Source organism: Pygoscelis adeliae, unplaced genomic scaffold (assembly GCF_000699105.1).
Source record: "Pygoscelis adeliae isolate BGI_AS28 unplaced genomic scaffold, ASM69910v1 Scaffold34, whole genome shotgun sequence".
NCBI lineage: Eukaryota > Metazoa > Chordata > Aves > Sphenisciformes > Spheniscidae > Pygoscelis > Pygoscelis adeliae.
In genome coordinates this window covers 627,068-645,752 of record NW_008824658.1, presented here as the reverse complement: position 1 = coordinate 645,752, position 18,685 = coordinate 627,068, and the positions used below count along the sequence as shown (strand labels likewise).

The 18,685-nt window shown below is 44.5% G+C and overlaps 1 protein-coding gene and 1 long non-coding RNA gene across 2 annotated transcripts in view; one reads left to right on the top strand and one right to left on the bottom strand.

Annotated features, from left to right (window-relative positions):
• GALNT10 (polypeptide N-acetylgalactosaminyltransferase 10) overlaps positions 1-8,536 on the top strand; it is a 43,146-nt gene extending 34,610 nt beyond the window's left edge. The window contains exons 8-12 of the mRNA XM_009322737.1: positions 2,656-2,763; positions 4,616-4,837; positions 5,573-5,689; positions 7,428-7,577; positions 8,348-8,536. Coding sequence (XP_009321012.1) covers positions 2,656-2,763; positions 4,616-4,837; positions 5,573-5,689; positions 7,428-7,577; positions 8,348-8,515 — 765 coding nt within the window. The 3' untranslated portion in view covers positions 8,516-8,536. The remainder of the gene's footprint in view (positions 1-2,655; positions 2,764-4,615; positions 4,838-5,572; positions 5,690-7,427; positions 7,578-8,347) is intronic.
• An 8,620-nt stretch (positions 8,537-17,156) lies between these two features.
• On the bottom strand, positions 17,157-18,678 carry LOC103915723. Its single transcript, XR_663549.1, has 2 exons — positions 18,380-18,678; positions 17,157-18,274 (listed from the first exon to the last, which is right to left on the bottom strand). It is a non-coding gene; the product is annotated as an uncharacterized LOC103915723 (long non-coding RNA).
• Positions 18,679-18,685: the final 7 nt, after the last annotated feature.

The window sequence follows — 18,685 nt, the reverse complement described above, 5'->3', positions numbered from 1 at the left end:
TAATTGTCTTTATGGAGGTTGTAATGAGTTCTGTCACCGCACAAAGCAGCTCACTAATAAAATAAATCAAAGCAGCAATGAATGAATGGAAAACCTGCTTTTAAAATTAGATTTGTACTGCAAGTGCCACACTGTCACTTGCAGCATGAGACAATGTTAAAAAGGCACTGAGTTGGCAAAGTACCTTGAAAGGGTCACTGAGCTCTGGTAGCAGGAATTAGGAAGCTTTCTGTTGCCTCCACACAGAACTGGTAATTTCAGCATCATTTGGGAGTAAATATTTTAAAGCACAATTAGGAAAAGAGCACGTAAAACTGATCTTAGATTTTACTTGTTCAGTATTTCGGTTAAGAAGCCTTCTTTATCATGTCATTACATGTGTTTATGTAACGTCGTCTTCTATGCCTGGAGTCTTGCACCAGCTTGGAGCTCTTGGCCCAACATATCATCAGTTCTGTCTAGCTTCCCATACCCCCTGCCCCTCCAATGTACCACTCGGTAGATAAGTGCTGTCTGTATTATTGCTTCACAAGTTCTGCAGTGCAAGGACAGTGCTCTCCTCTCCAGCTGCATATTGACTGCAGGGGTCGTTGCTTAGGGAAGTCATGTTTTCAGATGAAAAGGTATTCACAGTGGCCTGACAGAAAGCCTTTCCTTAGAGATCAAGGGCAGGCCTTAGAGATCAAGGGCAGGCCTTAGAGATCAAGGGCAGGTAAGGCATCCTGTGGGCAGGCAGCAAGAATAACAAGCTGGTGTTTTCATTCAGGCTTGTATTACACTAAAATGCAGCTGCTTGTGAACCGGTAGGGCTTTCGTGATGTAGGGTGCAGTGCACAGGGTAAGCATATGGGTTGTTGAGGACTGTGTCTGTCTGTGCAACTGAGCTCTAGGGTTCTTCAGCTGTTCCTGCAGTTTTTTATAGTTCCCAGATCTGTTGGAGCTCTTAACAGCCTTGCACAAACCTGCGTTTCTGTCATAGAAACACAAAACATCCCCAAATTCTTGTTTTCTCAGTCTACCTGTTAATTTCCTAGCAGAGGAATCACACTGTGGCCCTCTGCAGCAAAAAGCACAGCAGCTATAAAATAAGAAGCATTTCTAATTCCACTAGAAACTTCACAGAAGCTGAGTGCTAGTTTCTTTTTTCATCTTCATCTCTTCTGTACCAGCTTCTCAAGGCACAGCAGGGACAAAAGGAATGAAATTCTGTAGAAGGAGTGTTTGTCAACTTTCTTCTTGTCTCTCTCACCATAATGACATGTAATTAAGTACCTTGAACTTTAGAAGTTGCCTGTGAAAAATATTCCTCTAACTGAGAGCAACTAACCTCCATTAAGTTATACGCAGTCAGCAAATGACTGTAATTATTAGGGCCAGTAGACAGAGCTGAAACTCCAGAGGACTTTAGTGTCAGAGCTAATAATTATGCAGCAGCCTTGGCCAAATATTTCTCTTCCAAGCTAAGTATTTAATATTGTCGCTGTAGAATATTAATGGAATTGCCTGCAATGTGTGAAGCTGTTGACTAAGCTCATTGTACAGTGAACTGCGGTGGCTCAAATTAGCCACAGTGAATGGAGAGATCAAGAACACTGCATCAGCCTGCAGCACCAGCAGACCTTCTTAAATACTGCTGCCTTCGGGGCATTAACATAAGATCTGGGGACAAAATGAAGGGCAAGACAGTGTCATGCTTCAAGAATTCAGAAAGTCATTTGTTTTGCATACTGGAGGATACTTTTTCTTTAAGTATTGATTAGATATCTCTGGCAAGCACATAAGCATATATTTCTTAAACCTAATGAAGTAGGTTGGCTGGTTCAGAACACATCTCCTTTGGTTTTGCTTGGACAAAATTATTACATCCATGCTATAAATAAGGAATAAAAGAAAGTTGTTGCAGAGGGTTGGCATAGAGTGAAATCTTCCCAGATGGGGAAAGAAACTTCTGGGCCTAATCTAGACATTAACCAAGCATCAAGGTAGTCATCTTCAACTAACAGTGTGTTCCAGTGACTTTCTGAGGGCTTTTTTAAAGCTAATTATGTTTTCACCAGGCAGGGATTTCTACTTAATTGTAAGGCTACAAAAGCAATGAGTGCATATCAGCAGTGAAACCATACGAGAGCAGCGATAACCACGGGAAAACGTAGCAGTTTATTCTGTTTTCTGGCACTTGAACAGGCTCATGAATTCCTTGGAGTGTTTGGCGTAACACATGACCTGTACTACAGAGATGGCCTCCCTTTTACAGCAACATTACACAACCTATACCTAGGTCTTATATGGCAGTCCAGTTTAACTATTGTGGTTACTATTGCTGTAATAACACACAGCAATTTAAAGCGTGCTGTGTGCTGTTCTCTGGGTGCTTGGATTTTTTTTCTGTTTTTTTCTCTAAAGAATGCAAAATTGAACTGTTTAGCCATTGGACTTGATAGCACTTCTGCTAAATCAAGGCTTGCTGCATGGCTTTAAGCAGGTAGTTATAGGATTTGAGACTAAGGCAAAACGGGGAGGGCATTTGGGAGAGAGCGTACTTTAAAGTAAAAAATCTGGGTTAAGCTTTTTCATTACTTGAAAGTCTTTCTTTTTTTACTTCTTCATTTTTCTCCATATAACCAAGAGTGAATCTGTATCTCTGCTGTTCCACAGGTATGGATGTGTGGGGGTCGCATGGAGGACATCCCTTGCTCTAGAGTTGGTCATATCTACAGAAAATATGTTCCGTACAAGGTTCCAACCGGAGTCAGCCTGGCAAGAGTAAGTGGTAATGGCATTCCCCACAACAGATGTCTGACTGCAATGTGACCATGCCATTGTCCCCTCTCACCCCACAATGGGAGGCAAATGTAGGCTTTGTAGTCCATAATTGTAGTCATACAGTGGTCAAACTGAGCAGTTTTGCAGTGGTGGATGTGTCGCACAAAGAGAAGAGAGCCTAGGGGAGCTGCAGGCTCATGTGCGGACAGCTGCCATGCTCCAGGTATCAGCCATTGCTAGGTGTTGGGAAGGGACTTTGCGATCAAGCACTGGCTATGGAATCACCAGTAAAAACAAGATAATTTGTATAATACTTCAGTCATTTTATAGCTGCACTCTCCAAGAGCAGCAGGCTTCAGCGTGGTGATTGTGTTTTGGTGATTGAAAGACCTCTCAACTTCAAGCATCAGAGACCACTGAATGGGCAAGCTGTAATTTTCCACGATGGAACATTCTGTGCCATCTTATTTCTTAATCTAGTGTAGCCCAAAGAGGAAAGAGCTTTTGCCTGTCATGCACTAGCTTTCTGCAGTTAATTTCCAAACTGAGAAGGGATTGTATTGCCCTCTGGTGGGAGAAAAAAATCGTAGGAGCAGAAGGCTGCAAAACTAAAAAACGTAAAAAGGTACCCTGCTGTTCTGCAGTCTTATGGCTTGCACAATATTAAAATGTTTCCCAGTTTAATAGCATTGCCGTAGTTACAGATTTGGATTTATTACTTAGCCCAGCAATGATCTGTCAGAGCGATAGAGTGCTGTCCTCTCTGTGCCATCCCTTCAGGAAGGAGCTATATTTCTTTTAATTCAGTATTTGGCTCTTGCATACTCCTACAGTGCTGGAAGGAGATGGCGGACAGGTGTAGGAAAGGCTGTTTCTTGGCATCTAAGATCATACAGGTCACCTTGAGATAACACCTGCTCTTGTTGTGTATAGGCTGCATTTGGGGCAGGGTCAGCACACTGCTCATTCTTAACGTCCTAATTTTTTTGGTAGTAAATGACCACTGCTGGACTGACCACGTTCCTGCAAGGTGGGCAGTGCTGCTGGGTCACTGAAGTCATGACTGCACATGGCACGTTACTATGCGGCACCAAGAATGTACCTGATATTGCCAGAGAACAGTCCAACGTCCAACAGTCTCTTGAGTGTGTTGTGACAAGCAGTAGGGAGGGTATCTCAAGAGGGTGGTGTTGATTGCCGTCTTGGAATTACACACTGGATTAAGCTTTACAGCGATATGTGAAATATACTGCTGCCAGCAAGTAAACCCATTGCTTCTATTCTGAAGGATCATCACCTGAAAGTTCCATATTCCTGCGGTATTTCAGAGTTTCTCTTAAACAGCTTTTTACCCAAGAAAACGGAAAAATAGTGGTAGGAAAGAATATTGTGAACTGAAGCTTTCCAGAAGGGAGTACTGCAAATCCCATTCCTAGATGGATATAAAAGATGCAATAAGAAGGATTTAAGAAAGCAGCTTTTTGTCAGGGACCTTTGAATGTCCAGTGGTATTTACCAGCATCATTTTCTGACTAGCTTCTTTACAGAAAAAGGAAGAAAACCCAACTTTTGATTAATGTCGTTTTTCTTAGCCACAAGGAACTAGATATAATGGCCAAGTGCCAGGATTCTGTTTTGACCTCAGCTGAAAATATCTTTCTAAAAGTCCCTTGGAACTAGAGAATAATAAAAATAATCTTCATCCTGAAGCTGGAGAGAAAGAGTGGATGTGAATGAAAATACTTTCTGAGCAAAAACAGGAGAGCTGTTCTGAATGCTAATGTCAGTAGTTTGTGCAGAGTGTTCTCAGGTGTCTTTCTCTCATTTTCACATGTGGCTGTTACCCACACAGAACTTGAAGCGGGTGGCTGAGGTGTGGATGGACGAGTATGCAGAGTACATATACCAGCGTAGACCAGAGTACCGGCATCTTTCTGCAGGGGACGTCGCAGCTCAGAAGGAACTTCGCAACAGCCTCAACTGCAAAAGCTTCAAGTGGTTTATGAATGAGGTCGCGTGGGACCTGCCAAAGTTTTACCCACCAGTGGAGCCTCCAGCAGCTGCTTGGGGAGAGGCAAGTTTGTGCTCTCAAATCTGCAGTGGGCAAACAGGCTGCGGTTTGGTTTTTTAAAGTTGCCTTGCCCATGTGCTCCAGTACCACTTTGCTGTGGGTAAGGTGGCAAGCGAGTGTTTAAAGATCCTGCTTGATATGTCTCAAAGACCAGAACTCCTCTACCATTATATTGGCCTGATCAAAGAAGGCAGTTAGGCAGCTGTTTCTATTAGTGCACAGCTACAAAGAGAGTAGAGACTTGGCTTCTGCATCTCGCGTATTTAGTAGAAGGCAGAACATGCCAACAGGGAGGACTAAGGAGAGGTGGCAGCTGAGCAATAGTAGGAATCTTGTATTTCCAAAGAGCTACAGAACTGTGTTGAGCTACTCTGCACCTTAGCTTTCCCATCTGAAAGGCAGGAAAACCATCCCTGTTTTTGAGTCAGCTGTGTTCTGGGAAAAGAATCACACCAGGAGTGAAGTCGTGGATTGTTACGCATAACAACATAGTGGGCTCTGCAGCTCTGTAGTAACGGGTTTTGCTGTGTCCTGGAGGTTATTGTATAGCTGGCGACGAGTCCTATTTTGAGTTCCTGTGCTTTCTTCTAGCTGTTATCTGCCAGCTCAGATACGTAGTTAAATGAGGAATCTTAGAACTGTCTTCATACAAATACTGCCACTATTTGAGGCAATTTAAGCCTTGTTTCCTGTCACTTGGTAAGAATAGGAGATTCAGTGACTAATTTACTATTTCAGGTACGCAATGTAGGAACTGGACTGTGTGTGGATACTAAGCATGGAGCCCTGGGATCCCCACTGAGGCTGGAAAACTGTGTGAAGGACAGAGGAGACGCAGCATGGAACAATGTGCAGGTAACAGTCCCTCTGATAAATCATCGGCCCCTAAATAAGTGTGGGGAGGTAGAAGTTATAAGAACAAATGTTTGAGAAGGAAGACCGTTGCAGAATTCTGTCAGGTGAACAGAGGGTGCTGTGCACCCCAAGGCTCATGTGCTAATTGTACTTGATGGGCTTGTAGCAGGATGTGGCTTGTGCTTGTGGCAGGGTTTGGAGCCTGGTTTGTGCAGAGCTTTTACCTCTGCTTTGAAGTTCTCAGAGTGAACAAAAGAAAGCACAAGCAAACAATATGCCAAAATAATAAAAGAAACCAGTAACAAGGCAGCTGCAATATGTAACAAAGTGAATATTAACTTCAAAGGTTGTACTGAAAGAAGTGATAGAGGAGCATCATGCATATTAATGAACCTGCAGGAGCATTCAATAACCGCTTACTATCATCCCTCTGACAGGAGGCAAATGCATTATAAACATCCAACCATTGCTGGAGAGAGATGAAACCGGCCAGGCTATAGATTCACCCTCTCAACATATAAGGTGCCAGAAATGACAGCTTTATTGTAACAGAAGGGAAGGAAATATTAGTTTGTCTAAACTGTAGCAGCTGAGCTGAGAAAAGATCAAGAAAACAATGCCTCCATTACAGAGCCATGCATAACTCTTCAGGGGAATGGCTTCAGGAGACAGAGGGTTGTTGCATATCAATTTTGATGCATGAAAACTAGAAACAAAACCAATTTACTCAGGCACAGTCCAAAAGTAAGCTTCTGTTGTGTCAGGAGGATCTTGAACAATTAGTGTTGGCTTATGTTTAGGGGGAGAATGTGTTTTGAACTTCTGTGTAGCATTGAGCCTAAATGATAGTGGTAATTTCTCTCCCAAGAGAGGTTTGAGAGAGAGACAGAAACAAAGTAGCTTCTTTGTGCAAAAGTTTTTGGCCATGCTGCTTCAAATAGTAGCACCCTGCTCATTACTGGTCTTTCTTACTGCCCCGTGAAATCTCTCTAAAGAGGACCATTCCTCTGCCTGGCTCCAAAAGGAGCCCCCAGAACAGCCCTTCCCCTCGGGGACTGAGAGAGAGGTGCATTGCCAGATATTGATAGGTTGTGCCTAGTTACTAGAGCTAAAACCCTTTCTCTTCTTTTCTGTAGTATCCCTCCTTTCATTTCACCCAAAAGCGCTGAGAGATCATTGCAGGGTCAGTAGAAGAGAGCACCAGGAAGCATTGCCCTAGTGATTGCCCTTCTGACACTCCTGTGGAGTGGGGTGGGGAGCTGTGGGCCTCCCGGTCTCTTGTCCCAGAAGGCGTGGGACAGACTTTTCTCAAGGTGACTGCAGGCTGCCTGTGCAGACTCGGGTATTTACTGCCAGCCTTAACTCGGAGCTCCTGTAGCTCTCTGCCTTTTTTGCTAGCTGTGAAGTGCTGTAATTGGTCAGCTGCTCACTTAATCCATGATGTATGTCTGCATTGCAGAGACATTCAAGGCTGCTATTAGTACCCAAGCTAACTAGCATGGCTGTTTGCAGCAGCACAGTCTCATTTAGCATGCTGTGTGGCAGTCCACGGGGTAGCTGTTACAGACTCCCCTAGTCAGCAGTCCCTGTCCCCAGAGGTGGAAGTTTTTCTCTAGAAGATACTGTCCTTTCCCTGAAGCCATCCCCCACCCTGTGGGCAAAGAAGGGAACATCGTTCTGCTGGTGAAAGCACCGTGCCCAGTACCAGCCATCCTGAGGGTCCTGTTTGTCCTGGCAGGTATTCACGTTCAGCTGGAGAGAAGACATCCGTCCTGGGGATCCTCAGCATACCAAGAAGTTTTGTTTTGATGCCATTTCCCACAGCAGCCCTGTGACCCTCTATGACTGTCATGGAATGAAGGGGAACCAGCTCTGGAGATACCGAAAAGTGAGTGTGTGTGTGCACGCGTGCGCATTTGCTCATTTAAGGTGTCAAATTGCCTGTAGGCACTTAAGTTTCCTTAAAATGTCACCACTTATGTTTTATTTCTCAGTTCATGTACCTGTAATAAGAGAATCTTTGGGCAATGTGTTGTCATTGTGCCATTAATTAACCTTGATTAGAAAGAGGTGACTCCGCTCTTTCACTAGTTAGAAATGGCGAGGACTGCTTCTCCAGGGCTTGCTAAGCAGACGTACACATTCTCCTTGTAGTCCTGTCCACAGCTGGCAGTGAGGTGACGCAACACCCTTGCAAAACCTGTTTGCAGAGAGCTGTGCTGTGTTTATTGGTTTGTTCTGAATAGTAGAAGGTCATGCCAAAAGTAGATAAGGATTTATTCACCCTCCTACTAAGCAATGCTTTTACGGCCAACAGATAAGTAAATTCGTGACTCAATGCCCTGTCCTAGTCCTTGCAATCGGCAGGCACAGTGCCTCAGAGTGACTGCAGCAGGATGTCAGCCTGTAGGCTGGGGAACCTGGCTTCAGACCTAGCTTTTGAGCTTCCTAGTGCAGTTGGGAGGATTGGGCTGGATACTGTTGCAAAGGGTGGGAATGGACCCTGACACTTACCAAGCAGTTAAGTGTGGAACAACTTCTTCAGATACATCCAAGTGACAAAACAGCTTGCCTTGGGTTTTAAGACTTCTTTCTGTTGGTTTTAAAACAGCTTTGCTTCTCTGCTTAGCAACCTCACATCAAATTTCTCTTCTCCAGGACAAGACCCTCTACCATCCAGTAAGCAGCAGCTGTATGGACTGCAGTGAGAGTGACCGAAAGATCTTTATGAATAGCTGCAATCCGTCATCTCCAACACAGCAGTGGATATTTGAACATACAAACTCAACCGTCTTGGAAAAATTTAACAGAAATCTTGATCTTTAAAAGACTGAGAAAATATATATATATATATTTTACAATTATAGTTTTTACTGGGGAGGGTTACAAAAAAATTTTTTAAGAATACTTTTTTTTAAACAGTTAATGAAGGTAAAAGGGAGAATCTCAGGAGAAGGTTAACTAGCAGGCCAGTCTTTATTGCAAAGATGCTGCATCCTTCTCTTCTGGGGATGGTGGAATTTTAAAGGCTTTACCAGAGCCATTTCTGTGCTGAGACTGAACAGAAACTCTGTTTTTAGAGGAGTCTGAATGTGATTCAAACTGCCTTTTTTTTTTTTTGCCTTTTTTGTTTTGTTTTATTTGCCACCTGGGTCTGGTGTTAAATGATCTTGTTATCTGGGACCCTCCAGGACTTTTTGTAGCTGCTATACTACCCACTGAAGCATTCCCACATAGGTGCTTTATCTTCCAAAGTCCATCTAAGTAAAATCTTGAACACAAGATTTAATCCTCCAACGTCATAGCCATCAGAAAAAAAAAGGGGGCCATCAAAAGGTAAAATGAAATGAATATTTTTTTTGCCCTAAACCAAAATGTATTTCAAACAGGTTGAGCATTATTACTTTCCAAATCGTAGCTCTGATAAAGGAATGAGCTCTAGTGGAAGTGCAGCCAAGTGTTGGGAATATCGCTGTAGTTATTAGCGATGAGCAATCTGGGTTTCTGGTTCATTCACTTTGCAGTCAGTTTGTCACTCGCTGTTGAATCTTCAAGGTGAAAGATTAGCAGAGGGTTTTTAAGTAAGCACAGTTCTTACAGGTGAAGATTTTTGCTAAGAGCCTTTGGATATCAGGTTCCAAATTTGCCTCTTATTCAGAATCTTTTTAGCATGGACACGTCTAGGGTTTCTCAGAGTTAAATCTGCTACATGAACGCAACTTCCATTTTTCCTTTACAGGTTTGAAGGCTAACTTAATTCACAGTTGGTGTGAGCAGATTAATTCAGGATAATTAAGTCAGGGCTGAGGTTAGCCATTGGTCTTTATCCATTTGTTCTTTAGTCTGTAGTTTGCTGCAGTCATGAGTTCTGTGGTCAGTAGTGTTCTAGCCTTGTGGGAATGTGCTATTGATCTCTCCTCCTTTCCCAACATCCACAGCACTGTACAGTGTACTGTGACTGGAAATCTGTTTGCTCAAGCAGCGATGTGGGATTGATGGCCCAATTTCACTAGTACCCTGTCCCTTGTGTAGTCAGTTAGCAGTGCAAGGTATTACCCTTCTGGTTTGGCTGCAGGATCTGCCGGACACTGAACCAGAATTGTCTCATCCCAGGAGCTGGAAAAAAGTACTGACGCTAAAGGATGAATGGAGGACCGTTGGTTTCAAGTCTGTCTTAAGCAAGTGTTTAAAAAAACCCCACGCTGGTTTGAAATTAAGTTGCTGCAAAAACAGAGTTAATAGTTCAGCCCACTTAGTCTTATACTGAAGGCAGCAGTGGCATTTTCTAGTAAAAGCTGTGAATGACGGTGCAGTTAACCTTTCGCAAAGATGCTGCGTAAATCAATATAACTAGCCCTTTCCTGGTGATTGCCCAGCTCCGCAGTTTGTCCAGCTGAGGAGGTAGTGTGCAGCCAGCTCTGAGAGTGAAAGGCTGGAACACTCAGGGTAGGAGCGGGGCACCCCTCTGGGACTCTTGATAAGCACGGTTAATGGACTTCCCCTCCTTGGAGGGGCAGGGAAGCTCTGCTCTGGGGTATCTTTCTCTCCTGTGAAGGCAAGGAGATTTTTGCCTAGTGTCAAGAAACAAGCAGGCTGGCTCCCTCTGCAGAGCTCCAGAAGTAAGAAGCCCTTTCTGATGTTGCCAATTGTAGGATCATTGCCCATGTTTCAGATGTCTTTGAGGCCATGTAGTGCTGTGTCTGTCAACTGGGAGCAGACTAGAATACAACTAGCTGCCTCTCAAGTCTGATGTATCGACTACGAGGCTCAAAATCATCTCCACCTCTCTCATCCTCGCAGCTGAGGCCATGTCTGACCTGCTCTGCCAACTTACCTGGCCCATGCCGTCACGAAGCAAGGGAAACACGGGCACTGCATTGCAGCTGGGACCGGGCTTGCCAAATGTGTTGATGTCTAACATTTTGGGAGTGAAGAAAGAAAAAAAGCTCTAAGCTTTCCTTGTGACAGTTTTGCAGCAGTATTGCTGTGGAAGCGAGACCAGTGTCAAACAGAGTTGACATCTTATGTTCTCAGTATCTACAATATGTCTGTCATTAGGATCCCTTTTCATTTCTGTGGGAGACAGAGCCGCTTTCCGGTGCTTTGTGTCTGACTGTTGCTTTCCTTAAGTTATTAATGCTCTCATTAGTCTAGTAGTGCTGACTGTGGATCGCTAGATGGCCTGACTAGATGTCTTTATGAATGTTTTAATACCTGTGGAACAAGAAGCTGTTTGTCCATGAACAGTGCTAGCTTTTTATAATTGGGACACAATCAGCAAATTATATAAATGGACTGTGGGTCATTCTGCTTGCAGCTTGCAACTTTGTGTGTCTTCGTTTTCTAATGAGAGGATTAGCTTCTGTTTCTAAAATGCATGGCTTGCTTTGTACTTGGGCTCACCTTGTAAAGAGAGTCCTCACTGCTTGGCTTGCTGGAGGCTTGCTTCAGAGAGAACTGCAGTAACAGGTCTTTTACCACTTAACGATCATAATTTGGAGAGAAAGGACAGCTCTTAGCAGTATGCACCAAAAGATTAGGTAATTGTTAAGGCAATTCCTCTTTGACAACCAACCACCAGTACATGGAAACTGGAGCTTTAGTGTGAGTGGTCCTACTGGGTCCTTCTCGGTATGGTTGATTTGATCTGTTTTCTGAAGGTTTGGGATCCGAGTGTGATAAGTGCCCCACAAAGTCCGTACACTTCTGACTGGCTCGCTGCTGGGCTTTGAGCTATTAATTTATTTACATCAGTTATACTTTTCAATACCCTAGAGGCTTTGCTGACTAATGAGAAGACTTAATATAGCCAACCATCCACTGATTGAGAAATAGAAGCTGTGTTTCATAATCTATACCTTTAATTGAGCCTTTGCTGGGCAATCTGGTTAATTATTCCAATTACTTTTCGTTATTTGTAAGCAGAATTGCTAAAGCATGAATACATAAGCAAATCTTCACATCTGCATGCAAGTCAAGACTGGAGATTAAATACCAGTGATTATCTAATGCAAAATAAATGTTTTCGTATTTTTTCCCAGAAAATATTCAAACAACCCTTCTCTCCAAGGCTGCATAAATTCTGCTGCTTTTAAGTATCAGAATCCCAGACAACAGGGGAGATCCCTGGATGTGCGTTACGTTGCATAGTAATACTTTGATTTGCTCTTGAAGCTCTTGTTGATTATTACTGGTGCTAATCTCTAAGGCCTACAAACAGAGTAATAGGTTTGGGGCTCTTATGTGTGCAAGATGTCTTTTTTCATGCCCGGGAAATGAACTTTCTTTTCCACACCATAACAGAAGAATGTGTGGGCCTTTCTGAAAGGGGAATACAGCATCATTAAAATAAAGATGTGCCTTTTTAAATGTAACTGTACAGCAAATGCTTAAACTTGAACCATTTCCTAGTGCCTTGCTGGACAAGAGAGAAGAGGGGAAGGGGTTGGGAGGTAATGATGTAAGAGAAAGCTTGCCGTGTTTGTGTGTGTTTTTTTTAAATGTCTGACTTTAAGTGCAAAATTTGTGTGAACAACAGTAATTCAGAAGCTCCTGGGTTTCCTCTGTTAAATCGGTATCATTAATCACTCGGGGGGGGGGGGGAGTGTCATTCCTAATAGGAAGACTTGGAAAGGATGGCAGCTTCCTCTTGGTGCACTGTAACAACTACAGCTAGACCAGAGGATGTCTTGGTTAGCTGTTGGATGTTTCACCTCACGGTGAAGGCTCATGCATTTCACCGGCATGCAAGATCCTGCATTTTATTTTCTAAGTATCCAAATCAGAAATCACAAATAGTCCCAAAGGGATATAAAATCTGTGTCTTTCAGAAAGTCGATGCCTTCCATCACTGGGAAACTTTTAAAAGGTGTGTGCAAATCTCTAATACAGAAGTAGCAAGAAAGCAATTTCTCAGCTAACTTTCTTCCTGGTTTGTTTTACAGTAGTCTATGCACAGGGCTTTGCTTTCCTTTACTGGAGAGTCACAGTCAGCAAACTTTCCTCCTCCCTGCTGCACTGAGACATCAATGTACTGAAAGTCAAACAGGCACCACCAGCAACCGGCACTGCGAGAACACAGTGCTCTCGTAGCTACTGTAGGATCATTACAGTAGCTATGCTGGCTTACATCCCCGAGGGGAGAGGAGAGAGATCTCCTCAAAGTCATACTGGGCAATCGCGTAACTGCTGGGTAAAAAGGGAGAAGCATTTCTTTTAAATTGTCTTTCAAGATATGGACAGACCCTTGAATGGTTCTGACTGGAGAGAACAGACAGCCTCTAGCAGTCAGCCTGTCACACTTTCAATCGGCAATTATGTCTGAAACAGTCTGGCTCTGCTAGCACAAGGCTTTCAAGCGTACCTTGCAGCCCACATCCACTCCCGGCTGCTGCGGTTCATGTTCCTACTCACCTACTGTATTTCTAACCACTTGCAAGGAGCCTGGTGGTGCCTAAGTCGGTCCTTATCTGACAAGCGGCAACCTAGGCTTCCATTTTAACAATCATTTAGCATGAAAAGATTCTTAAATAGTTAGCAAGCTGTTGCCAAAATGGTGAGTAGCTTTAGGTTAATGTCAGAGTCTGTGGGGGTAGGATTAAAAGGTCTTTCACAGGATGCGTAGCAAAAGGGGGGCTGGACTGGGAGTCGGGAGCACTGGGTCCTGCTCCCCGTCTACCAGTGGCCTATTACTTGATCTTAAGCAAGGAAAGTCTGTGTGCTGCAATTTCCCAACCTGTGTAAGATTTAGCTTTAAGTGCTTTATTTGCTGACCTAATGAGTGTTGAGTCCATATTTTAAAACAAGCTGCAAGTCCTCACCTGGTTCGAGTGGAGGGGAGAGATGCAATGGGTGGAGACTGGGAAAGCTGAGATCTGAAGTTTCCATCAGCATTCAACACACAGTTGTCAATTCATCTCGTATTCCTCATTAACCAGTCAGATTGATTTATTCACATTCTAAATTTAAGGTGTAACTAAAATAAACTCTCCTCCTGCTCCGATTGCTCCTTTGTAGTGTCACACTTTAACTTGGAGATCTGTGTATGAAACTAGGCAATGATAGATTATGGAAATCCTAATAAAAATCCCATGTCTGTTTTTTGACTCCGCCTCTGCTAGCTGAGTCTTTATTTGCTGTGTTTGAGCTTTCTTGATGCTTCTGTATGACCCAAAAGGCTTCAATGATTCCAGCAGATGTGAGGGATTTGAGAGTTTTATATAAAGCCACTGGATCTATGTGGTCTTAAATCTAATAGTTCAACTCTAGGAAAAAAGTCCTAATCCCAATTAGTGAGCAAGCAAATGTGAACTTCAACCACAAAACAAGATAAAAACTGATCAAGCCAATAGGCTAAAACTTTAGCCTTTACAATAACAAATAGCTTTAGCCTCTAGGGTGGAGAAGGGAATTGGTTTCAAAATGCATTCTCCAGGATCTCGGCGATAAGGTCTAAGTTTGTCTATTCCTTGTACTGCATGCATTTTATCTGTAAAACTGGATGGTGCCTCTTGAATCAGTGTATATTTATTTCTGTGCATATTAGGACCAACAGCCTAATATCCGGGGGTGGTAAAGGACTTGTAGCACTTTAATGTAGTAGCTTTCATAAATTGGGAATCATTGATAGAATGCCTAGTGTTTTTAAAGTTGAATGGACTTCCTTTTATAATATATTTAAAATAAATTTTTAATGTGTTTTCTGAAACTGTGTATGCAGAAATGACTGTCCCTGCCTGTTTTGCTCTAGTGATTGATTTCCCTTCTCTCTACTTCTTATGAGAATAAGCTTCGTTACCCTGGTCTGGTGTTTCCTCAGCGTGGGCTCCCTGCCACGTCATGCACTGCTCTCCTCCAGCCCCTTTGGGAAACATCCTTCCCAGCTGCCCTTTGAAGGTATTGGGTATAAATTGCAGGGTTTACTTTGTTCACACACGAGCAGCCGACAAGCTCACACCTGAGGGCTGTGTTGGGCACGCGCGGCAGGCTCAGGCAGCTGGGGGCTGCAGAAATGCCTGTGGGGCAGGAGCTGTGAACTCCTGCCTGCCCCTCGCAGCTGCTTCCAGCCAGCTCTGAAATCAACGGAACAACCCACCATGCCCCAAAACTGCAGCCCGCCAGAGGACCCTGCAGCACTTCAGCTCAGACAAGTTAAACGAACAGCGGCAGGCACGAGGGGAGGAGACGCGTGAGGAGAAATGTAAGGAGACGTGGACAAAGCTGGAGGAGATGTGGAGGGAGACGTTCATGCAAGGAGGCGCTCCGTGCCCAAGGGTGCAATCCTGGAGGGACCATGGCCATGGTGGACGACTTGTGCCGAGGTGGGACACCCCCGAAGGATAGTGGCGGTGGACAATCCCTGTTGGTTGGGCACACTGGGAAGCACAGAGGAACGGAGAAAACCCAGCATGGAGAAGCAAAGACGAACAGTTACGCACTTGACCCTGACCTCCTGCACCACCCGTCGCCTCACTGAATGAGTTGGGAGAGACTGCGTATGAACAGTGGCAAAGGCGGGGGTGGAACTAGGAACAGTGGAGGGCAGGTGTTTGGATGAAATTTAGCCAAAGGAAGGCGGAGGAAAGGTGTTTGCTTCAGTGTGTGTTTTCTTTTTTCTCAATACCTGAATCGGTGATTAGAAGTTTGTGTTAACTGGCAACTAAGTAAAAACTGCCCAGGTTGATACTGTTGTGGAAGACAGTGTTGGAGCATCATCTACTGCAGTGACTGCCTCACGGTCAAGCTACGGCTGGCTTTCCACAGGGAGGAGCTTCCGAGTGTAGTTGGCTGCTGCTCTGTGTGGGTGAATACTTCAGAAGAGGGGCTGGGATGGAACTCCCAGGCACTCTTGTCCCCCAACCAAACACTGCAACGCTGTCATGTGTGGATGGTGACCCTCGTGCCGTCCTCCTTCCTGTCGTGCCTAGATGGTGACCCTTTGCAGTCCTCCTTGGAGCATGGGCCTTGCTGTCCTCTCAAGAACAGAGCCTTGCGGGTGAGGCCCTCTGAGAGCTGACACCTGGGCAGCAGCCACCATGCCGGGACACTTCCCAAGTCTGTCACCAGCCACGTGTTCAAAGCAACACAAAAAGCTTTTTCTCAAAGGCAGTTTGTGTGTTTACTGCCGAGATATACAGCCATGAGAATAAAATGTTGAAATCACCCAAGCCTATACATGCATCTTGTCTGAACTACCTTTTCCTGTGGTTTGAGGGAGCTCAGCATCGCACAACTGTTGCCCAGCGTAGGGCAGGATGTCACTCTCTCTGCCTGTCTGCCTTGAGAGCAACCACTGGTAGATTCATCCTACACCTTGGTTTTCAGGGGAGAGTTTTCAACAGCTCGCTGCCTTTTTTGTGTTCTGGTCTTTAGGCGGGGAGAGCAGTCTTTCAGCCCAAGACAAGGTAAGTTTATAGGCATTGCTCATGGCCCTATACCATGTTCCCATTTAGGACCCTCAGCACTTTCTACTGTCGCCATTTCCTTTCCTTTGTGGCCTTCCCAACACTCCTTCTTACTTAACTCCATGGGTTGAAAAACAGTGAAATAAACGGAGGGGAGACAAACGATAGCATGTGTGAAAATCAGCATGTGTGAAGGAAAGGAAAGACTCTGTTTTGGGGGACCAGCAGATAACTGCAAGGCATGCTCCTAAGGGAAGACTGTGCCGTGATTCTTGGCCACGGGAACGTTTCCCAGGGGGAGTATGTGCCAAAAGCTGTGACAGTTTAAGCATTTTAGCAGGTCCAATATGTGCCACCCTAGAAAAATGCTGAGGAGAGTGGGAATCTGGCGGAAGGTGCGAGGGCAGAGTCCTCATTGGCCCCCAAGGTACCAAAAATGGAAATGGTCTGATTTCTGACTGGAGGTATAAAAAAATAAAAAGGGCTTCTTCCCAGGACATCTTTGGCAGCACAGACCTTTTGGAGAGTAGCATTTCTGTCCCAAGAACCCCGAATGGCTCCATTAAAACAGTAAGTTCCAGATGACAGCTACATCACAGACTTATCTTTAGAGGGTAGTGCTGCTCCAGCTGAGATTTAAAGGCCTGTGCAGGTTCCCCTAATTTGATTAGAGGGCTGGCTTGGATGGGCAGGCTATTACAGCTTCAAAGGCACTAAAGCTGCCTGGGTGCTGATGAGTTTATGAAACATTGATTCTCACTTCATTGCAGCTCCCACAAAGAATTATTAGATCAGGTTAGCGATAGATACCTAATAAAGAATGTCTCTGTGAAGCAGTTTATTTCAGAGCAAGCTAGTTCCTGACTAGTAGACTGTGAAATCTACAGGTTCCCATGAGGATAAATATGCTGAAATAAACTGCAATTATATGAACACCCCCATGCACTCTTTTTTTTTAAAAAACTGACAAAAAGATGTCATTGTGTTAGCCTGAGCTGGAGGTACTTAGCATTGAATTAGCAAACAGACAGTGACAAAAGGTTTTCTCCTCTTAGTAGGCATTGCAAAACAACTTAAAATCTTTTCGTTTGCATGGGATGAGAGTTTGCAGCCAAAGACGAAATACAATCTGATGGTAAGTACCAACCTGTTCTGGCACTGATGGTGCCTGTTTCTCCAGCCACTCCCAGCTTCCCAAAGAATAGTCCAGGGAGCACCTGCAGAATCTCCCCCTCACGGGGACAGGGGGAAGTCCTGCCTGTTATGATCATGTTCCCTTTTATCTACTTGCTCGCTGCTATTATCATCTGCCCCTACAGTCTGTGCTTTCAGCTTCACGAATGTCCTCCTGCAAGGTTTCCTCAGCCTGCCATTCGATTTTCATTTGTGATGTTAAGATAAACCTAGAAAGCTTGCTATCAGGAGCTCTGAGATCACTGTCAGCCCTCTGGTGTTTTCCCTTTCCCAAAAACAAGGGAGTATCTGTATGGTTTTGGCCAGGAGATTACTTCAGGCAGGCAGATCCCAGGCAATTTGGCCAGGGGCTTTTATAAGTGGCAGCATCTTGCTTTTTTTAAATCACTTTGCTCTTCACTAACTGCTTGCTGGTCTGCGGGTAAAGTAATTTGTTTCCACCACCTTCCCATTGGAGTGGCTGGCTTCTGGGAGCGGTGTCCCCAGGAGAGTGCACTGTGGTTCTCTAGTAATCACACAGACAAACAGGAATTAATAATTGCCTGAGTGCACCAGCAATAAAAACGAAGACAAGAGGCAGAACTGTTGAAGAAGAGTATTAAGTCCCTGCCCTCCAGATTTATTCTGAGACGTGTTTGGTATTGCAAGGACTGCCTGGAAAATACATATTTAGCATTTCTCAGTCTTCTTGTGGGGAGCAGGCGGAACAGGCTGCAAGACGCCTGTGTCAGTGTTACCGCGGAGCCGGCTGATCTGATGACCAAGGGCTTTGAGGAGTCCCTTTCTTGCAAAGGTATTTCGTGTGTGTGATTCAGCACGGTTCATCCCGTGCTAACGCACATCGGTCCACATGCGGGATTTCAGTCTTTGAAGTAATTTTAGTCTATAGGACCTTTTTTCTGTTTGTGCAGAAAGTCTTTTCTTCAAGAAGATGAAATCCTTTCCCATTTACAGCTGCCCACGCACCTTTGACAATACCATATGCTATCTGGTATTAACAGAGGTGACAGCATTTCCAGTTTTCTTTTCTCCACAGATAAGTAGGAGTTTCTTCCCCCCCCCAAATCTTCCCCCTGCTTCTCCCCCTTTTTACCTTTTTTTTTTTCTCCCCCCCGAAGATGAAAGAAATGCAAAGCTTCAAGTCGGATTGCTTTGGGAAACACTTTCCTAGGTCCAATCTTTTCACTATCCCTGCCTTGTCATTAGGAAAAAAAAAATAAAAAATCTTCTCTCATAATATTTCAGCCAGGGACTCCTACCTACAGGACATCAGGAGTGATGATGTAGCCAGGAACAGGCATTTGTGGAGTACGGCGACCCGAGTTATGTACGCGGGACTGGGCAGGAGCCGCCGCTCCGGCCTGGCCGTTTCCTCGCTTTCGCGCCGCTGTCGGAGCGG